The sequence below is a fragment of the Ovis aries genome, chromosome 24 (assembly GCF_016772045.2).
Source record: "Ovis aries strain OAR_USU_Benz2616 breed Rambouillet chromosome 24, ARS-UI_Ramb_v3.0, whole genome shotgun sequence".
In the NCBI taxonomy this organism is placed as follows: Eukaryota; Metazoa; Chordata; class Mammalia; order Artiodactyla; family Bovidae; genus Ovis; species Ovis aries.
Genome location: NC_056077.1, coordinates 20,585,547 through 20,607,352, shown reverse-complemented (window position 1 = coordinate 20,607,352; position 21,806 = coordinate 20,585,547). Strand labels below are relative to the sequence as shown.

At 41.3% G+C, this 21,806-nt stretch overlaps 2 protein-coding genes across 4 annotated transcripts in view; one reads left to right on the top strand and one right to left on the bottom strand.

Moving 5' to 3' along the window:
- LOC105604705 (transmembrane protein 180) overlaps positions 1–21,806 on the bottom strand; it is a 53,143-nt gene that overhangs the window by 21,981 nt on the left and 9,356 nt on the right. For 2 of the 3 annotated variants that reach the window (XM_060406191.1, XM_060406192.1), the window contains exons 2-4: positions 13,128–13,853; positions 5,644–5,798; positions 1,899–1,982 (exon numbers count right to left, since the gene is read on the bottom strand). In XM_060406191.1, coding sequence (XP_060262174.1) covers positions 1,899–1,982; positions 5,644–5,798; positions 13,128–13,853 — 965 coding nt within the window. Of the gene's footprint in view, positions 1–1,898; positions 1,983–5,643; positions 5,799–13,127; positions 13,854–15,649; positions 15,825–21,100; positions 21,150–21,806 lie in introns of those variants that run through there. The other variant, XM_060406190.1, reaches the window with a different exon arrangement.
- CDR2 (cerebellar degeneration related protein 2) overlaps positions 21,369–21,806 on the top strand; it is a 28,292-nt gene continuing 27,854 nt past the window's right edge. The window contains exon 1 of the mRNA XM_027961452.3: positions 21,369–21,774. Within this exon, the coding sequence (XP_027817253.1) occupies positions 21,696–21,774 (79 nt within the window). The 5' untranslated portion in view covers positions 21,369–21,695. The remainder of the gene's footprint in view (positions 21,775–21,806) is intronic.

Here is a 21,806-nt window from a genome sequence, read left to right as displayed (position 1 = left end):
GGGCCTGACATACAGGAGGCAATCAGTAAGTATTTTTGGAGTCAATAACATCCACCACATACAGCTGATATGAGACTTGAATGAGCAAAAGCCATACAGTGCTTGTACACACTGGCATTTGGTAAATATTGGTGCCCTTCCCTTTCCAACTGTTTGAGGCATTGTATTCATTAGTACCCAGTTTCATTCAAAAAGAATTTGAGTGTTAAAAGATGTTTACTGACATTTCTTCCTATTAAATTATTTTTTTAAAAAACTGATTTAAGTCTGTCAGCTTTCTAGGCATCAGGGACATAGTTCTGAAACATAAGGAGCTCACCTTCTTGCTCATCACTCCATATATGACTTAGCAACAAACTCTGAAACATGGAAGAAATCACCAAGTTGGGTTGGCAAAGCTTCCTTCAATTTAAGTTACATTAAGAGACATTACTTTGTCAACAAAGGTCCATCTAGTCAAGGCTATGGTTTTCCAGCAGTCATGTATGGATGTGAGAGTTGGACTATAAAGAAAGCTGAGCACTGAAGAATTGATGCTTTTGAACTGTGGTGTTGGAGAAGACTCTTGAGAGTCCCTTGGGCTGCAAAGAGATCCAACCAGTCCATCCTAAGGAAATCAGTCCTGGGTGTTCATTGGAAGGACTGATGTTGAAGCTGAAACTCCAATATTTGGGCCACCTGATGCGAAGAGCTGACTCATTTGAAAAGACCCTGATGTTGGGAAAGATTGAAGGCAGGAGGAGAAGGGGACAACAGAGGATGAGATGGTTGGATGGCATCACCGACTTGATGGACATGAGTTTGGGTAAACTCTGGGAGCTGGTGATGGACAAGGAGGCCTGGCGTGCTGCAGTTCATGGGGTCGCAGAGAGTCAGACACGAGTGGGCAACTGAACTGAACTGAACAGAAAAAAAAGGCCATGCAGTTTCTACAAAGCTAATAAAGACTGTGCTGGTCTTAATACATTCCTCTCTAATCCATAAAATGGAGCACATATCAGAAAATATGTGTCAATCAAGTGAATTTTATGGCTGATCTAAAGTGTTTATAATAACCATACCGAAGAACAAAACCTCTCATCATCAGCTTACACATTTTCAAGTGAAAAAAAGGTAAGATAGACCTTGATTTTCAATTTCAATTCTTGTGATGCTACAGAGTAAAGGTCACTTTGCCTGATCATCCAGTGCAGTACAGTAAGTCCCCTACATATGAATGAACTGTGTTCCAAGAATGCATTCATAAGTCCAACAAAGTTAGCCTAGGTACCCAACTAACAGAGTTGGTTATATAATACTGTACTATAATAGTTTATAATACCTTTCACACAAATAATACACAAAAAACAAACACAAAACATAAAGCATTTTTAATCTTACAGTACATTACCTTACAGTACAATAGCTGGCATTGGGTGAATAGGCAAGAAGAGTTACTAACTGGAGGAGGGAGAAGAGATGAGACAAGACAGAGCTGAAGGATTGTCAGCAATAGGAGGGCAAGCTGAAATTTCACTTAGCCTGAAGTTGATGGAATACTTGCACATGTTTGAAAGTTCACAACTTGAAGGTTTGTACGCAGGGGACTTACTATATTATAAAGTAAAGCTCTTTGAGATTTCACTTTGGTTTCCGAGATTTAACTTTGTTGTAGCACCAGCTGTATGAAGCTTTGGGATGAAAAATTATCATGTCTTTTCAAAAGCAGGGAAAAGTTGCCCAGGGTGAACAATTATGAATGTCTTATTATGTTCTGCTCTCTGATTTCCAGTGCTGCTTCTTATGACCATCTCTCAGTTACGTCATTTGTAGTGGCAATATAACTGAGATACGGAGATACTAATATGTTCTCCCTCCATGTGATATCTGTATAGCTAATATTTGAAAAATATACTTACTGCCGATTGAACTTCAGTAAGTCTGCATCGACCATGTCAGCCAGTGGCAAGTTAAATAAGCAAAAAGAAGCTTGCACAATCACCCTAGAAACAATTTTAAAATACACATATGAAAATTCTATAACTAGGAGACACAAATTTGTTTAAAAATCAGACGACAAAGTTGACATTTGGCTTGCAGAAAAGGAAAAATGAAATAATATGCTATAAAAATAAAAATATATTAGGCACACACTTCTATCCTCCCAGAATGTATCTATGACTATATAATTCTCTTTTAAAAATAAAATAAATATACTTTGAAAATTTTACTATGCTTTTTACTCATTCTCAGTTGACTACCCATTCATTAAATCTGCTTAAATTATGGATAGGTTCTAAAGAACAAAACATGCCATGGAAATTCATTTCTTTTCTCCTTATTTTTCCTTTTTCCCCTCCTTTCCCCCCTTTTTTTCCCTATAGTTGATCACTGCCTTAATAAATATGAACTTTAGCTTCATGAGCATGGTAATACTGACGTGGAGTTTTGGTTTATATTTTAAACAGAATAAATATTTTGTAAACTGTACAATAAAACAAAAAGTGAGAATCCACTTTCTCACATTCACATTAATATATAATTTAAAAAATTATCTTTGGTAACAGAAGTCAAGTACAGGAGATATTTTAGACTTTTTCTCAGTTTAACTTTAAAATCTACTGCTTAGGTTTGCTAATCGTTTATCATACGCTTTGGGTTTCCCTGGTGGCTCAGAGGTTAAAGCGTCTGCCTTCAATGCGGGAGACCCGGGTTCGATCCCTGGGTCGGGAAGATCCCCTGGAGAAGAAAATGGTAACCCACTCCAGTATTCTTGCCTGGAGAATCCCATGGATGGAGAAGCCTGGTAGGCTACAGCCACGGGGTCGCAAAGAGTCAGACACGACTAAGCGACTTCACCTTCACCTTCAAGGAAAGGTATATTATCCTCTTTTATTTATTTTGCGCAATCCTTGTCCCATGCAAAAAAAGAATGAGCTAACTAAAATATTGTATATACGACCGAGCGACTTCCCTTTCACTTTTCACTTTCATGCATTGGAGAAGGAAATGGAAACCCACTCCAGTATTCTTGCCTGGAGAATCCCAGGGATGGGGGAGCCCGGTGCTCTGCCGTCTATGGGGTTGCACAGAGTCGGACATGACTGAAGTGACTTAGCAGCAGCAGCAGCAGCGGCAGTGTTTAACAACATAAATCCAGGGCTTCCCTGGTGGCTCAGTGGTAAAGAATCCTCCTGCCAATTGAGGAGACTCGGGTTCAATCCCTGGTCTGGGAAGATCCCACATGCCACACAGAGCGGCCAAACCTGTGCACCACAGCTATTGAACCTGTGCTCTAGAGCCCGGGAGCCACAACGAATGAGTCCTCATACTGCAACTACTGAAGCCTGAGCTCCCTAGAGCCTGTGCCCTGCAACAAGAGAAACCACCGCAAGGAGAAGCCCACGTACGGGAGGTAAGAGTAGCCCCCGCCTGCCGGAACTAGAGAAAAGCCTGCGAAGCAATGAAGACTCAGCACAACCCCAGAAAAAATGAATAAATGTAAATATATATGTACATAAGTTCCAATGTATTTTAACTGGAAAAACATTTAGAAAGTCTTCTAGTTCAACATCACACCCAATACAGAAATCCTTTGGTACCAAGAGGAAAATTAAGAACTACTAAGGGACATAAAACATTTTAATTATGATAGAAGAAAGAAAATGGGGGAATGGTTTAAGTTTTAAAAAAAAGAAAAAGCAAACAAAAATTTTCATTCTAAAAATCACTATAAAAATGTCTTTTAAATATGACATAACCAAAGCTACCACTGTAGATTTACAGAATAGTTATCTATATGGGGTTCTAAACCTTCAGGTTTTACAGAGATCAATGCTGCTGCTGCTGCTGCTGCTGCTAAGTCGCTTCAGTCGTGTCCGACTCTGTGTGACCCCATAGACAGCAGCCCACCAGGCTCCCCCTCCCTGGGATTCTCCAGGCAAGAACACTGGAGTGGGTTGCCATTTCCTTCTCCAACAGAGATCAATACTTTGAGTTAATTACTATATTTGCTGCTTCTGATTTACTCAAAATGCAGTTAAGTCTTCATGGAAAATTTTTCAAATTATTCCAACAGGGACCTGGACTTAGATTTATTCATTTGTTCACCCAAAACACATTTTCTAAGGGCCAACTATTTGTAGGAACTGTAGTAGATGATGGGACCACAGTAATAAGAAACTAGACTTTATTCATAATACAGCTCAGTCCAGTGGGGGCCAAAGACAGCCACAGACAGAAGGATCAATGCTACAGCAGAGATAAGCATGGGGCATTGGGGTCATGTGGGAGGGACACCTCCCCACTCCAGTACTCCTGCCTGGAAAATCCCAGGGATGGAGGAGCCTGGAAGGCTGCAGTCCATGGGGTCACTGAGGGTCGGACATGACTGAGTGACTTCACTCTCACTTTTCACTTTCATGTATTGGAGAAGGAAATGGCAACCCACTCCAGTGTTCTTGCCTGGAGAATCCCAGGGAGGGGGAGCCTGGTGGGCTGCTGTCTATGGGGTCACACAGAGTCGGACACAACTGAGGTGACTTAGCAGCAGCAGCAGCAGCAGCAAGAGGGACACCTAATCCAGGTGAGGAAATTGCGGAAGGCTTTCCAGAAACCACATCCTTGAGCTGCAGCCTAAAGGAACAGTAGGAGAGAGCCAGGTAAGAATGGTGAAAGCTTTTCAGGCATAGAATGCTGCATGTTAGGCATGGAGGTGTTTGAACCTGGCACTGCAAAGTGTTTCTCTAGGGCAGGAGTTCGTTGTAAGTGGAGGAGTAACAAGAAATGAAGATAGTGAGGTAAACAGGGCCAGTATAACAAAGGACCTCATATATCATCATTTTGCACTATATCCGAAAAGCAGAGAGAAGCCACTTAAAAGATTGCTGAGCAAAGGAATGACACGCTCTTCTAGAAGCAACTGGGGACTAGGGGCAAGGGGACCATGTAGGAGGTTATATGGAAATCCAGGTACGAGATGACGAACACCTGAGCTAAAAGAATGACAATGGGCACAGAGAAGGGATGGGTTCAGGACATATTAAGGAGCTAAAACTACTAATAACTGGTAGCTTATTAGATGTAGGAGACAAGAAAGGGATGGCAAAGACAACTTCTCATCTCCAACCTGGGCAACTAGATAGATGGCAGAGCCATTTCCCAAGATGGCAAGGAACATCTTTTGGGGATAAGATCTTTATTTGGCAGCAGGATTTACTAAACGATGCACTTTATAGGTCAGAAAGAGGAATTTAACTTTACTACAAAACTTGGCATTAGAAATCTCTGCAAAAATGAAGACCAGAATGGTGGGCTTCCCTGGTGGTGCAGTGGTTAAGTCTTCACCTTCCAGTGCAGGCAGCGTGGGTTCAATCCCTGATCAGGGAGCTAAGATTCCCATATACTTCCTGGCCAAAAAACCCAAAACATAAAACAGAAGCAATATTGTAACAAATTCAACAAAGACTATATTTGGTTAAAAAAGAAAAAAAAAAAAAGACTCCACATTAAAAAAAAAATCACCCCCAAAATAAGAAGACAGAAAAGTATAATGACCGCCTAGAAATGAATACTAAATACATTTGAGATCAAAGATGTTTCACTGCTTAAAAGGAAATGGCAAGATCTATGGTAATTTGGGGATTGACACTGGCATTTACTTACATGATAACAGTGAGATACAGAGCCAAAAAGTAATAGTACTGCTGTCCAAGAAGCAACATGACAATGGAGGCTGTTCCTTCTAGGTAGAATGAAAATAAGATAATTTTATAGTAACCAAACTTCCTCAGCCAGGACTGGCTGAAAAGCACAAGGCACTGAAATGGAAACAGATGGGCATAACATTAAGATGGAATCCAGTGAAATAGGTTTACTCTTCCTGACAACAAAACAAACATTCTCAGCAAAAAATAAATTTGCTTCTGAATCATAATATCAGTTGAAACACACAACTAATACTACCTATCATGGTTAGAAGTGTTATTATCCATTTATACCCATAAAAGTTGACTAATATACTGCAAAAAAGCAGCTATTATTTCCTATAAAATGGACAAAGTGGGAAGTAGTTTCATACATTTTTATTTTCATACTAACAAGAGGAGGTTTAACTAAAACCAAATATAAAAGAACTATCAATGAAACAATGACCCTTGCTTTATTGTAATGTGAAAAGGCCAACTCAAATCTAAAATATATTCAGATTTTAAAATTTGGGATTAAAGCCCAGAATTCATCTTGTACACAGTAGCGAATAGTAAAATAAACATTTTACTATATTCTTCTTAGTAAGAATTCCAGATATATCTGAAATGTACTTTTTTTAATCCTAAAATCAAGCACCAGAAATTAATAATAGTTTACGATTGTATTGATTTCTTTTGTTTGTGTTTCCTGTCTAATCTCATATATTTTCATCTTTCTAATAGATTCATGTTGAGAGTTCAATCACATTTTTTCCTGCATTTCTTGCTAGCAATGAAAAAGTTCATTGTTCTAGACCAAAAAGTTAGTGCTAAATATACATATGTACATTTACAAAGATTAGAAGATACGCATTGTTTTCAATAAAAAAGCACATTATTTAGCCCTGAATCATTTTCACTAACTAAATGTACATACAATTAGAAGAGAATTTTTAATGATGTAAGTATAATAACAATATTCTTTAACAAACATAAGGGTTTTCCGCTCTGACTGATTTTTTGGTTTTACTTCTCTACTTTCAAGAAACAAGAGCGCTTTTTTTCTGGATAGTAAAACGGTGATTGAGAGGATCCATGCCAATTCTCAGACTTCTATAAGATAAAGTATGTAAAACAGACCAAGTCCCCTTATATTCCTATGTATAATAATAATACCGTAAATTTACACAGTTCCACATTTTGAAATGAAGCTTCTTGTTCTCAATCTCCAACCCATAAAATACTACACAAGATATCAGAGTAATACTCTAGGAAACATGCGACAAAGTGGAAAGTGCAAGATTTTGAAACCAGATTCCCTAGTGTCAACCACAAACGGGCCCTTGCCATGGGTGCTGCCATCTGCCTCTAAAAGGATTAAATCAGGTTCTCTGAAGCTGCTGACCTCCAACACCACACCCACCGCCCCCCAAAAGTTTAGAGTGGAGAGCAGAAATGAGGTACTCTGTGCTCCCAGGAAACTGGCAGGACAAGTCTTCAGTACTCAAACATTCTCAGGAGCTGATTTTATGAGTCAAATTCTTATATCTCCTCATACCTAGAAAAGCACTAAAATCCTTCATGGTAACGACTGTTTTTCGTGACCAGCAGAAACTTTCTAAAAAATAAGCATGCTTGATTGCATGTATTCCCCCTTTACCAAAATCACATATATACTGTCCTCTACTCACATGCTAGTAAAGTAATGCTCAAAATTCTCCAAGCCAGGCTTCAGCAATACGTGAACCATGAACTCCCTAATGTTCAAGCTTGTTTTAGAAAAGGCAGAGGAACCAGAGATCAAATTGCCAACATCCGCTGGATCATGGAAAAAGCAAGAGAGTTCCAGAAAAACATCTATTTCTGCTTTATTGACTATGCCAAAGCCTTTGGCTGTGTGGATCACAATAAACTGTGGAAAATTCTGAAAGAGATGGGAATACCAGACCACCTAACCTGCCTCTTGAGAAATCTGTATGCAGGTCAGGAAGCAACAGTTAGAACTGGACATGGAACAACAGACTGGTTCTGTCACCCTGCTTATTTAACTTATATGCAGAGTACATCATTAGAAACCCTGGACTGGAAGAAACACAAGCTGGAATCAAGATTGCTGGGAGAAATATCAATAACCTCAGATATGCAGATGACACCGCCCTCATGGCAGAAAGTGAAGAGGAGCTAAAAGCCTCTTGATGAAAGTGAAAGAGGAGAGCGAAAAAGTTGGCTTCAAGCTCAACATTCAGAAAACGAAGATCATGGCATCCGGTCCCATCACTTCATGGGACATAGATGGGGAAACACTAGAAACAGTGTCAGACTTTAATTTTTGGGCCCCAAAATCACTGCAGATGGTGACTGCAGCCATGAAACTAAAAGACGCTTACTCCTTGGAAAAAAAGTTACGACCAACCTAGATAGCATATTCAAAAGCAGAGACATTACTTTGCCGACTAAGGTCTGTCTAGTCAAGGCTATGGTTTTCCAGCAGTCATGTATGGATGTGAGAGTTGGACTGTGAAGAAGGCTGAGCGCCGAAGAATTGATGCTTTTGAACTGTGGTGTTGGAGAAGGCTCTTGAGAGTCCCTTGGACTGCAAGGAGATCCCACCAGTCCATTCTGAAGGAGATCAGCCCTGCGATTTCTTTGGAAGGAATGATGCTGAAGCTGAAGCTCCAGTACTTTGGCCACCTGATGCGAAGAGTTGACTCATTGGAAAAGACTCTGATGCTGGGAGGGATTGGGGGCAGGAGGAGAAGGGGATGACCCAGGATAAGATGGCTGGATGGCATCATGGACTTAATGGACGTGAGTCTGAGTGAACTCTGGGAGTTGGTGATGGACAGGGAGGCCTGGCGTGCTGCGATTCATGGGGTCGCAAAGAGTCGGACACGACTGAGCGAGTGAACTGAACTGAACTGAACTACCTCTTTGGAACAGTTTCTCAGAGAGCTACCTGAGTTGTTGTCTCCCGGGCAGCAGTCCTCATATTGCCCCAAATAAAACTTAACTTGCAACTCTCATATTGTGCATTTTTCTTAAAGTCGACACTGGGTTGAAATTCCAGCTCTGCAATTTTACCAGCTTACTTTACCTAGGAAGCATTTCCTCCATCTAGCACACCCTCTCTGTCTCTGTCCCTCTCATCATACAAAGTACTTAATAATTGGTAGCTGTTATAATTCTGTCCAGTGTAAAAATATATGAGCCAATGATGGGTAATATAGCAACAAAAAAAGAGACTACTTTTGCTTGTACTAAAATACAGCCTTCCACAGACTGAGGATTTTGGCTCTCCATTCATGTGTTTATTAAGTAGAAGCTCATGAATAACATGTCCCAGCAGAAGTGTTGGCAAACAGATGCCAAAGAAGCTTAAGTCAAAACAAAGATAAAGGCAGTGCTGTGTTTACAGTGAACATTTAATAAATATTTGCTGTACTGAGACTTAATAATAAAAGTTAACATTTCTAGAGTGTTTATTTTGTGCCAGGAACTGTTTCAAGAACTTTGCATTCCTTACAAAGTCAATTCATTTAATTCTCATTGTAATCTTTAGGCACCATTTTTATTTCCATTTTTACAGAGAAGGAAACTGAAACACAGAAAGCCTCAATAACTCAGCCAGGGTCACACAGCTAATAAGAGGGGAGGCAGACTTCTCCCTGGCAGTCTCCATGCTCCTAACCCATTTACTATTCTGCCTCTTGGAGGTGAGTGGGATGTGGAAGAGTCACAAGCCTATTAAAACAGTTATTGCAGAGAAAGAACACTTGCTCATTCTTCTTTCCTTTCATGTATTCAACTCCTTAAAAGAAAGCTATGGGGAAGACACTGTGAGAAAATGAAAATGCAGCGCCTAGCCTTCATTACCAGAACCAACAGGCAGTGTGTTAAAGTGACCTAGTCAAAAAAATAACAGCAAATTCCAAAGAGCTGTCTTTTTTGCCCCCAATAATTTATAGGTGTCACTTTTTGAGAAATCAAGAATAAAATTTGAAGGAATTTTGGATTTCCATTTTATAATGATTTTTTATTGAGATCAACAGAAACACATATGTTAGTATGAAGGTTTGAGAAAAAGAATCATTGAAATCTTTTGGCTATACTTCTCTTGAAATTTAGTAGCCAAGAGAGACTGGAAGAAAATATTGCTGAACATACATCTAAAAAAGCGCTTTTACTGAGACTACATAATATATCGAATATATAAAGTAGTCTTACAATTACAACATTATACAATTCAATTTTTAAAAATTTGAACAAATAATCTATCAAAAAGATATATGCATGGCAAGTAAGCACACTAAAAGATACTCAACATCATTAGCAGTCATCAGAAAATGCAAATCAAAACCACAGTAACATACTGCTGCTTCACACCTACTAACATGGCTAAAACTAAATAGCCTGATATAGTACTGATGAGAATGTAGAACAATTGGAAAACTTTACATTATTGGGAGGAATGTAAAATAGTACAACCACTTTGGAAAACAGGTTATCAGTGCCTTCAGTAAACATATACCTACCATGCAGTCCAACCATTCTACTTCAAGGGGTTTACCCAAGAGAGAGAAAAGAATACGTCCATACAAAGACATGAATGTTCATAGCAGCTTTGTTTATAATAGCCAAAAACTGGAAACAACCCAAATGCCCATCAAAAAGTGAATAGGTAAACAAACGGTTGTATATCCATACAATGGAATATTATTCAGCAATAAAAAGGAGTGAAATGCTGATACTACAACAATGTGACAGAAGAATCCAGACCAAAAAACAGTACGTATTATTCCATGTATATAAAAATCTAGAAAATAGGTAGAATTACAGGGACGGATTACAAAGAGGCACAAAGACAATTTGGAGAGCAATGGGTATGTCTACTACTTTGATTGTGGTGATAGCTTCATGGTGCAGACATAGATCAAAATGTACCACGTCATACAGTTTAAATACATGTAATTTACTGAGAGTCGATCATACCTCAGGAAAACAATAACCAAAAACACTACCTTATTTCAACTCATACATATTTATTTTCTAAGAAATGAAATGTGCTAAAATTGACTGTCATGGGGTTTCCGTGGTGCCCTAGTGGTTAGGATTTCAGGCTTTCACTGCTGTGATCTGGGTCCAGTCTCTGGTTAGGGAACTGAAATCCCTGCAGGTTGCACAGCACAACCAAAAAGTTTAAATATTTTTTAAAAGGTAAAACTGACTGTGGTAATGGCTGTACATGTCTGTGAATATACTAAAACCCACTGAATTGTATACTTTAAATGGGTGAATTAATAAGTATGGTATGTGAGTTACGTCTCAACAAAGCTGCTTAAAAATACCCATGTGTGTGTGCTCAGTCGCTCAGTCCTGATTTTTGTGACCCTATGGCTGTAGCTCGACAGGCTCCTCTGTCCATGGGATTCTCCAGGCAAGAATAGTGGAGTGGGGTGCCATTTCCTTATCCAGGGGATCTTCTTCTCAGGGATCTAACCCATGTCTCTTGTGTCTCCTGAATTGGCAGGCAGATTCTTTACCACTGTGATACCTGGGAAGCCTCCAAATACCTATCTACTCTTAAAAAAAAAAAAAAAAAAAACTTGGGTAAGAGTTTAACAAACTTGTTTTTGCCTGGAGAAGAGGAGATACTATAGGCAAGTACATGATTAAAAGTGAGAATGTATATATAACCTAGAATCTGACAATAACACATAGAGACAAGAATTCAAGCAGCTCCCCATTCTGGGTCATTGAACACAGCAACAAACAGCTTGAAAACTCTCAAACTGCCATTAAGGGAGAGTATCATTTTATCATGTACACACAGTACCTGGGACTATATCGATAAACCAAAACTGATACTCTATTTGGTAACCTCTGCTAAACAGACCATGACAGAATCTTCAAGTGCACACCTTTAAAGGCCTCTGAGCCTCTCTTTTTTCATTTGGAAGGTCTTTCTCTCGAAGGTAGTTGTCAAGCTTACACAAGATAATGGTAGTTAGGATTACACGAGATGATATATATGATGTACTTGGCATAGTCCATGGCACACAGTAAACACGCAAAAAATGTGAGTTCTCAATATTATGGTATATACAGTAACCAAACTATGATAAAGGCCTTGAGCTAATGGCAGAAAGGCAAATTCTATCCCATATTCTTTGCTTAAGAAAGTGTGGCAACACTTAGAACATTTCAGAACCATTTCTATTCCACAGGGCTTAAATCTTTGTAAAAGTTAGTAAATAGTAAAGGCAATGGCACCCTACTCTAGTACTCTTGCCTGGAAAATCCCATGGATGGAGGAGCCTGGTGGGCTGCAGTCCATGGGGTCGCTAGGAGTCGGACACGACTGAGCGACTTCACTTTCACTTTTCACTTTCATGCATTGGAGAAGGAAATGGCAACCCACTCCAGTGTTCTTGCCTGGAGAATCCCAGGGATGGGGGAGCCTGGTGAGCTGCCATCTGGGGTCGCACAGAGTCGGACACGACTGAAGCGACTTAGCAGCAGCAGCAGCAGCAAAATCTCATCTAAGTTACTCAACTTACTCCCTGAAGAGTATAGATTACATATTTTAATTGAGAAAACAGGAAAAATCCATATCATAGGCTAGGTCAAGTCATATTTTTGGAGGATAGATTTAGGTTAAGGGAAGCAATTTTATTCATGAGTTCTCCAAATCGTGTGAAAAACAACAGGCTGGTAAATTTTTTGAAGGAGGACACACCCTCCACAATAATGGTCATGGCCATGGAATTTTACTAACACTCTGGAATTCTAGGACTTAGTTTTTTAGCCAAGTGCTTTTGAAACCTGGCTTCAGGAATCCATGATCAAATAACTCTTCTTCCTTCTAACAGTCACAGGAATCTTAAATATCAGGATAAAGCAAAATGACATGCTCACAGGAAGCCATGCATTTTCTTCCATAGCTCTGCAGAGGTTTAAATGAGGAAGCTCAAGAGGACAAAATTCAAAAACTAAAATAGTAAAAATATCCTAGAACTCAGCTTTTATTGGGTTCTCCTCCTTTTCTTCTTTTCATCTCTTGTTTCCATCATATTCCTACTGAATCTTGTCTAATGTAGGGAATCTGAATCTTTGGGCCTCTTAATAATTCTGAATCATTTTTTCATTACTGATACAATCAGGTTTTTAATTCTCAGCCAGGTAAGTTCTTGTTTAGTTGCTAGGTCATGTCCGACTCTTTTGTGATCCCATGGACTGTAGCCCGCCAGGCTCCTCTGTCCATGGGATTTCCTGGGCAAAAGTACTGGACTTGAAAATTGCCATTTCCTCCTCCAGGGGATCTTCCTGACCCAAGCATTCAATCTGCATCTCCTGAAATGGCAGGCGGATTCTTTACCACTGAGCCACCAGGGAAGGCCCTAGCCTAGTTAAGAGTTATATCTTTAATCCTTGTAGGAAGATACATGAAGAACCATCACTTACCTGTGGGCAGATAAAGCCTGCCCCATACATGATGCTCCTTATGGAAGAAGGAAGAACATCCATGGGAATGAGGTTATCAACGAATATCATCATGAAGTTACTGAAGAAGGTTAAATGGAAGACTTGGAAGAAATTCACTATCAGAAAAAGGCGAAAGTTTTTCTGCGTCAAGATTTGTCTCACCAATGAGACGACGGAGGTCCAGGGGAGATCCTGTACAATTTCTGAGAGATGGTTTTCCTCGGGGCTTCTTTTAGGTTCTAAGTGACTTACGTGGCACATGCCAGTATAAAGGCTGGCAGTAGCCAAAATGGCAACAATAACAGCGATGACCTGAAAACTGAGCAAAATTTCCAGGTTATCAGAGATGAGGCCACAGAAAAGGATACTGGTAGATCCTACCAGTGATGCCACTTGGTTGACTGGAATAAGCTGAAGCCGACTTTCGTATCTAGTGAAAATTTCTGCAAACAGTACACACTGGGCTTGCTGAACAAAGGTAAGTGTGCTATCAAAAGCACACAATGATACCACCAGTTGAAGCCCACTAAGCCAGTCACCTTCATGATAGTATTTCCATGGGAACCAAGGAAGCAGGAAGGCTGCTGCATATAAAGGGGCACCATACAAAACAGAACTGTGATGACTGGAACAGCAGTCAGCCTTAGAGTTGTTGTGAAAGTACCCCGTCAGGTCGTTAAGAGCATTCCAGATCATTAAAATCATCTAGGAAAAAAACAAACAAACACAGGATTATTTTAGTGTAGTTTATACCAATGAAAGTAACTTGCATTTTTAACTAATATGAAATGACCAAAGTTGATCAGGTGGGAAAAAAAGTCACTGCTTCCAGAATCAGCAGGAAGTATACATACTGAAATAATAATGACAGCTAATTCTACCCCAAAACCAGAATGTGTTTACGCACTGAACAAGTTTTTATATGAATTATTTCACTAAATCCTTAAAACAACCCTATGAAGTAGGCACTATTCTTATCCCTTCTTTATGAGGAAACTGGGGGTCAGAGAAGTTAAGCAACTTTCTCGGCTAATAAATGACTGAACCAAGGGCCTGAGCCAAGGCAGATGACCCTGGAGTCCGTGCTTTCAATCATTATGCTCCGCTGTCTCCCCACAAGGCATATGGCCATACCTTTGCAAAGAATGATGGCCTGTTTACAGACCATGGCACAGTTTTACATAATTTCATCAGGAAAGGTTAAAATATTAGCACTTGCTATCTCAAAATGGAAAAAAACACTTATTAAATCAAGGATGTTGTTGTTAGTAATAAACAAGTAACATTATAAACCATATGGGTTTTTAAGACCTTGAACTCTATCCATTCTGACCACCTAATTGGTAATGAGTTACAATACAATTTGTAAATATATAGGTCATTTCAAAGCACAGAATATCTTAATAATAATTCTAATTTTTCCACATAAGGAATTTTTCCAGATAACCAAAAATGTATCCATTAAACTTTAAGCTGTCATTATTTGTTATAATTGGGATACAGTTGCTTTACAGTGTTGTGTTAGTTTCTGCTGTACAAGGAAATGAATCAGCTATACGGATACATATATCCCCTCCCTCTTATCCACCTCTATCCCCCCCATCTAAGTCACCAGAGAGCACTAAGCGGAGCTCCCTGTGCTATACAGCAGGTTCCCATTGGTTTTCTGTTTACACATGGCAGTGCGCATCAGTTCAGTTCAGTCGCTCAGTTGTGTCCAACTCTTTGCGACCCAATGAACCGCAGCACACCAGGCCTCCCTGTCCATCACCAACTCCCAGAGTTTACCCAAACTCATGTCCATTGAGTCAGTGATGCCATCCAGCCATCTAATCCTCTGTTGTCCCCTTCTCCTCCTGCCCCCAATCCCTCCCAGCATCAGGCTATTTTCCAATGAGTCAGCTCTTCGCATGAGGTGGCCAAAGTATTGCAGTTTCAGCTTCAGCATCAGTCCTTCCAATGAACACCCAGGACTGATCTCCTTTAGGATGGACTGGTTGGACCTCCTTGCAGTCCAAAGGACTCTCAAGAGTCTTCTCCAACGGCACAGTTCAAAAGCATCAATTCTTCAGCGCTCAGCTTTCTTCACAGTGCAACTCTCACATCCATACATGACCACTGGAAAAACCATAGCCTTGACTAGACACACATACGTCAATCTAAATCTTCCGATTCATCCCAATGCCCACCCCACACCCATCGTGTCTACATGTCTGTTCTCTACATCTGTATCTCTATTCCTGCCTCCAAAAAGGTTCATTTGTATTATTTTTCTAGATATATATATGCATATATATATATATGTATATATATGCATTAAAGCTGTTATAAGTGACCATCTTTTAGAAGTCTCTTTGCCCTTAAACAGAGGATCTTGGACATGGATAACCTTTTCTTGATAACTCTTTCAACTTGTGAAGAGCCAGCTTTTTGGAAATCACGAGGCACAACTAGAAGGAGAAACTTTCCTAAAGTAAAAGGACCACAGGGCTCCATCTCACCTGGGCTTGGTAAAAAGCCACTTCTGAAACCTTGTACAGATGTAAAAAAAGCTTTACATAGTAGAAACTGAAGACAGAGTTGAGCATTTCAGTCCCTAATGTTATTAGAGAGAATGCCCAAGCAATGGATTTGATATTTAAAAATGTCATTTTCCATGCAGAGGAATTCTTCTTCCTTTAGTTTAAGAAAAAAAAGAAACGGTTAACATTCACTACTTGTGTACAAGAGCTGATTCAGCTGATGGGTGACCAAATTCCACCAGATACTAGTTAACTTTAGTTAAATAAAAGTCCAAAAGCACTAGCTGTGAATATGCAACCAGATTTAACATTTTACTTTCTTAATCCACTTACTCAACAATTTTTGAGACGTTGCCAGGAACACTATTTTGCATAGCGTGTGGCTTTACTTGAATATATATTTTAATATCTCCTCCAACTTATAAAAGTGAAACATATCAAAGAGTTTAGACACGTTTAACTAGTGACCAGGGAGATGTGTTTATGGCATTTTTATCCTCCTTACTTATATGCAGAGTACATCATGAGAAACGCAGGACTGGAAGAAACACAAGCTGGAATCAAGACTGCTGGGAGAAATATCAGTAACCTCAGATATGCAGATGACACCACCCTTATGGCAGAAAGTGAAGAGGAACTAAAAAGCCTCTTGATGAAAGTGAAAGAGGAGAGCGAAAAAGTTGGCTTCAAGCTCAACATTCAGAAATGAAGATCATGGCGTCCAGTTCCATCACTTCATGAGACATAGATGGGGAAACAGTGGAAACAGTGTCAGACTTTAATTTTTTGGGCTCCAAAATCACTGCAGATGGTGACTGCAGCCATGAAATTAAAAGACGCTTACTCCTGGGAAGAAAAGTTATGACCAACCTAGATAGCATATTCAAAAGCAGAGACATTAGTTTGCCGACTAAGGTCTGTCTAGTCAAGGCTACGGTTTTCCCAGCGGTCATGTATGGATGTGAGAGTTGGACTGTGAAGAAGGCTGAGCGCCGAAGAATTGATGCTTTTGAACTGTGGTGTTGGAGAAGACTCTTGAGAGTCCCTTGGACTGCAAGGAGATCCAACCAATCCATTCTGAAGGAGATCAGCCCTGGGATTTCTTTGGAAGGAATGATGCTAAAGCTGAAACTCCAGTACTTTGGCCACCTCATGTGAAGAGTTGACTCAAAAGACTGTGATGCTGGGAGGGATTAGGGGCAGGAGGAGAAGGGGACGACCGAGGATGAGATGGCTGGATGGCATCACGGACTTAATGGACGTGAGTCTGAGTGAACTCCGGGAGTTGGTGATGGACAGGGAGGCCTGGCGTGCTGAGATTCATGGGGTCGCAAAGAGTCGGACACGACTGAGCAACTGAACTGAATTGATCCTCCCTACTTGGGAGGGCACAACAGAATTGAAACAATGAGGTGACATCCTTAAGTAGTGTCTGAGAGAAAGAATAGAAGCAAGCCTTTCATCTTTGTATAAAGTTGTCCATTCAGTAGTACAGACTTGCATTGAGAGATTCATTTTTTATCTTCTTTTGTTGATCTTTTGATTCTCTTTTGATCTTACAGCCTATGTAACTTTGGCCCAAAGGACACACTAACATGGGTATAGAAAGAACCCATTTGGTCCTTGCTCTCATGTAAACCTTCCTCTTAAATCCGGCCTATTTGTTTTACCCATCCACGGACTTGATTTCTCCAACTGCAAAGCAGAAAAAGGTTAACCAAGCAAGAGGTAGGTATAGACTCGTATTGCTTTTTTAATCTTGACTATAGTTTTAAGATAACAACAGAATTTTCCTGTTTTATAATGGTGTGTGCGTGCTAAGTCACTTCAGTCATGTCCGACTCTGTGCGACCCTATGGACTGCAACCTGCCAGGCTCCTCCGTCTGTGGGATTCTCCAGGCAAGAATACTGGAATGGGATCCCTTCTCCGGGGGATCTTCCCAATCCAGAGACTGAACCCATGTCTCTTACATCTACCTGCATTGGCAGGCGGGTTCTTTAATACGCACTTCTCCAAAATCTTACTCAAGCAGAAAATACAAATATCCAGATAATTCGAGAGACGCTACTTGCTTAAATAATCCCTGGGAATTAAGCAGGCACCTCAGTCTATACTACCCAATTACTTGGGGATCCAGAGAGCAAGTTATAAGGGGGAAGTGGACATTTGGCTCAAATGATCAAATGACCTAAGTCCCTGAGCTTCATTTTGCATCATGTAGATACAAAAATGATTTTAATTCTATAGAAGTAGAGAATCATCAAAAGGGTTAATAATTCCATTTGTAGATCAAGCATTGTCTATAAATAAAATATAGACTATCTGCCCATTTGTGTACTCAGTTCAGTGCAGTTGCCCAGTCATGTCTGACTCTTTGCAACCCCACGGACTGCAGCATGCCAGGCTTCCCTGTCCATCACCAACTCCCAGAGCCTGCTCAAACTCATGTCTCTTTTACTCACTTGTGTACTAGCTTTCTTAAAATGTCTATAGATTCTGCTGTAATGATAAAAAAACATATATATGAACTTTTTTGTTACTATGCATGCTCAAACCTTTGAAAAATACAAGTACTAAAATGTGGAGATGAACCAACATTTTTGGCTATGAAGGTAATTCTCCAGTTTGAAAAAGCTGGGAACTACTGCTGAAGACCTCACTCTAGAGACTTACTTTTGGCATAAGTGAGAATGAAGACTGAAGCCGAGGCCACTGGTTACTAAGAGAGCCAAAAACAAGATCAGGAGAACCAAAAGTCAAGATACAAATTTGTTGTTGTGTCCAACTCTTTTGTGATCCCATGGACTGTTGCCTGCCAGGTTCCTCTGACCATGGGATTTCCCAGGGAAGAATAGGGGAGTGGGTTTCCATTGCCTTCTCCAGGAGATCTTCTCAACCCAGGGGCTGAACCTGCCTCTCCTGAAGTGTCAGGCAAACTCTTTACCATTGAGCACCAGAGAAGCCCTAAGACACAAATTTAGCCCACCAATATCTAGGCACTCTTCTTTTTCTTAGTTTTATTTCAGGCATGCTAAAACAAGAAGCGTGCCACACCTTCTGAACTGATCTATCATTAAGTCAGAAGGCAGGTATTTATAAACTCAGAATTTTGCAAGGAATCATAAGCTTGCTTAGCTGAGTTCAAATTTTTTTTAAAGATTTTGAGTTAAGCACCCATCTTGTCTGAAACATAAAGTTAATGTCATATATATATACACATATATATGTATATATATGGTGGATACAGGAGAAGGCAATGGCACCCCACTCCAGTACTCTTGCCTGAAAAATCCCATGGATGGAGGAGCCTGGTGGGCTGCAGTCCATGGGGTCGCTAAGAGTCGGACATGACTGAGCGACTTCACTTTCACTTTTCACTTTCATGCATTGGAGAAGGAAATGGCAACCCACTCCAGTATTCTTGCCTGGAGAATCCCAGGGATGGGGGACCCTCGTGGGCTGCCGTCTATAGGGTTGCACAGAGTCGGACACGACTGAAGTGACTTAACAGCAGCAGCAGCATGGTAGATACAAAGTTTTGATAACATTATAAAAAATTCCATAGCCTGAACTTCTGTTTATGACAAAAAAAAGTAAAAATCTTTCTTATTTCCATCTGCAGAAAGAACTATTGATATTTTGCTTTAGATTATTTTCATTATAATAAACACTTATTTCAGTAGGTATCAAACTGAAAACCACCACTTACAATGGCTTTAAAGTCAACACTACTTAAAACTCTGACTTGACTTTACTATAGCAACAAAACACCAAAGAACATGAATAGTAAGTGTATCTTTATAAGCAGGAACAAAGGATTTCTGAACCTGGTTCTTCTTTAATACAAAATGCTTTATATAGAAGAGTTTAAAAGTAGCAAAATGGTGTAATGATTAGGCTGGGAACATGCACTAAATACTGGTGAATTATTAAATGAAAACCCAAAACCCTTCTTTCAGAATCAACTTGGGTTGTTATTGTTAACCTATTGCTAAACCAAATAATAATGTTGCTGAAGAGGCTGCTTATGATTGCTTCTCAGCTATGACTACATGGACTCTAAATAATGATGGAGACCCCTTGAAAGCAGGGAGTTTAGCACTGAAAGCTAACTTGTCTTTCTCAGTGCAATTTTTGTTCAAGCTTTTCTGGGGCAGGGGCGGAGGGTGGAGAAGTTCCCCCAGTGTTCTTAAAAAGAACGCACTAATACCAAAAGGCATAAAGTCTGGTGTGTTGGGTTTTGTGTGGACTTAAAAATCATCAATAACTTTGATTCTTCAGATCGTTCTTTTTTGTTGTTGTTTTTTGAAGAATGCTAAAGAACATTTCAATACAGTTTCCCGTTTGATTTGGAGTCAAAATAAGCTTTTGCCATGGGGAAAGTGTTAGCACTTTCAGTTACTAGTGACTATGAAAGATGAGTTTCTTGAAGGTCAGAGGCATGATTCTGGCTCTTCAGCTTCAACAAATCATCATCAGCAAATCCTAAATCCAATCATCTCTCTTTCCAAAGAGCTCTATCTGTAGTGACTTGTAAATTAAGATAGTTTTAGTTATTTTCTTTTGGCTGTGGACTAATAATACCTCTACCAGAATAAGGGCAGTTAGGGCAGAATAGTCAACCTAGTTTCTTTCTTAACCTAACAATAAAAATAGATCAGTAACATTTTACTTTTTAGTGTCCCTGGATTTAGAAGAAATGTGAGTTTACCATTCCTCTTTTATCACCTCTGAAACGACTGTTCCTTCTAAGATTACTGGCTGGAATTCCACAATAGCTGTCTTCTGTCAGCTGTACCTTCACCATTACATCAAGGCTAAGAACACTGACTTTCTGATCTGTCACCTTATTTTAGAATTTTTATGTTTTGTCTGCACGAGGATGGTAAAAGCCACAACCTACGAGCAGTATTTATTTTGTTGTATGCAGAGAACAGCTTTCACTATCCTACTGGCCATCAAGGGCTAGGGCTGCAATCTCCTCTCTCCAGGTGGAACATCATGACTCCAGATGCTTAACAGGTGATCTCTCTTTTTTAAAAAAGTATGCAAAAACGCTTGCAAATTTTTTCTCAGAAGTCGCTTCAACTGCACCTTCAGGTGGGTCTGAGGCCCACCGTTTCAGGGGCAGTACAAATTCTCAGCGATTTGGAGGTGAGGGCTCAGATATCAAGAAGAAAACAGTTAACTGCCCTGAACTTCCGATCGATCCTCGATTTCCCGGCATCAAGCAGAGCAAATCTGGGAGTCAGAAGACCAGCAGGGGTCGGCGGGGCAGCGGACCTCAGGGTCCCGGCACGCCTCGCGCCTCCCGCCCTCCCGCAACCGTCCGCTGCTCGTAGACCGTACTTCTGATTCTCACGCCCACTTAGCCCGTCCACCGGCCATGCAGCCGGCCACCCACCACAGGGGAAGCGAAGGCCACTACCTCCTCACCCCAGCGCGCCGAATGCACGGCCAGAAGCGTTTCGAAGGGAGAAGAGGGCGGGACCCTCGGCCGCACCCCTTGTCCTTTTCCCGCCTTCTTTGTTTCCTTAGGAGTCACCATTGGCTGCCTGCCTCTGATACCGGGCGAACCGCGGGCCTGCGGCGAGACGCGATTGGACGAAGTCGCCGCCGCTCGGCCGGCGGCCTGCTCGCGATTGGCCGAGGGGCCGCCGGGGGTTTGAATCGCAGCCCCGGTCGGGGAGGGTTCTGCCAAAGTGCCACGTTGGGCCCGGCTGCGGCGTGAGGAGCCGGCTCGGAGAGCCGACTCAGGAGCTCGCGCCGGGGTGCCGGCCGTTGGGGCGGTTGGGCGGCGCGAGGGAAGCCAGTCCGCGGCGTGCGCTGCGGGCCGCCCCGCGGCGGCGCCGGCGGCGGCTGTGGGCGGCTGTGGTCAGGCGTCGCGGTGGAGCCTGGGCGGCGGCGCGTCCCGCCCGAGGGCGGCTCTGGCTGAGGGCGGAGGGGCCGGGGGAGAGCCCGGGGCAGCGGCTGAGGCGGGCCGGCGGCGGCGGGGGCCGCTGCCCCCAGAAGAGCCGGCCGAGATGCTGGCGGAAAACCTGGTGGAGGAGTTTGAGATGAAGGAGGACGAGCCGTGGTACGACCACCAGGACCTCCAGCAAGGTGAGGGTGCGGTCGCCAGGCGGGGCCTGGCC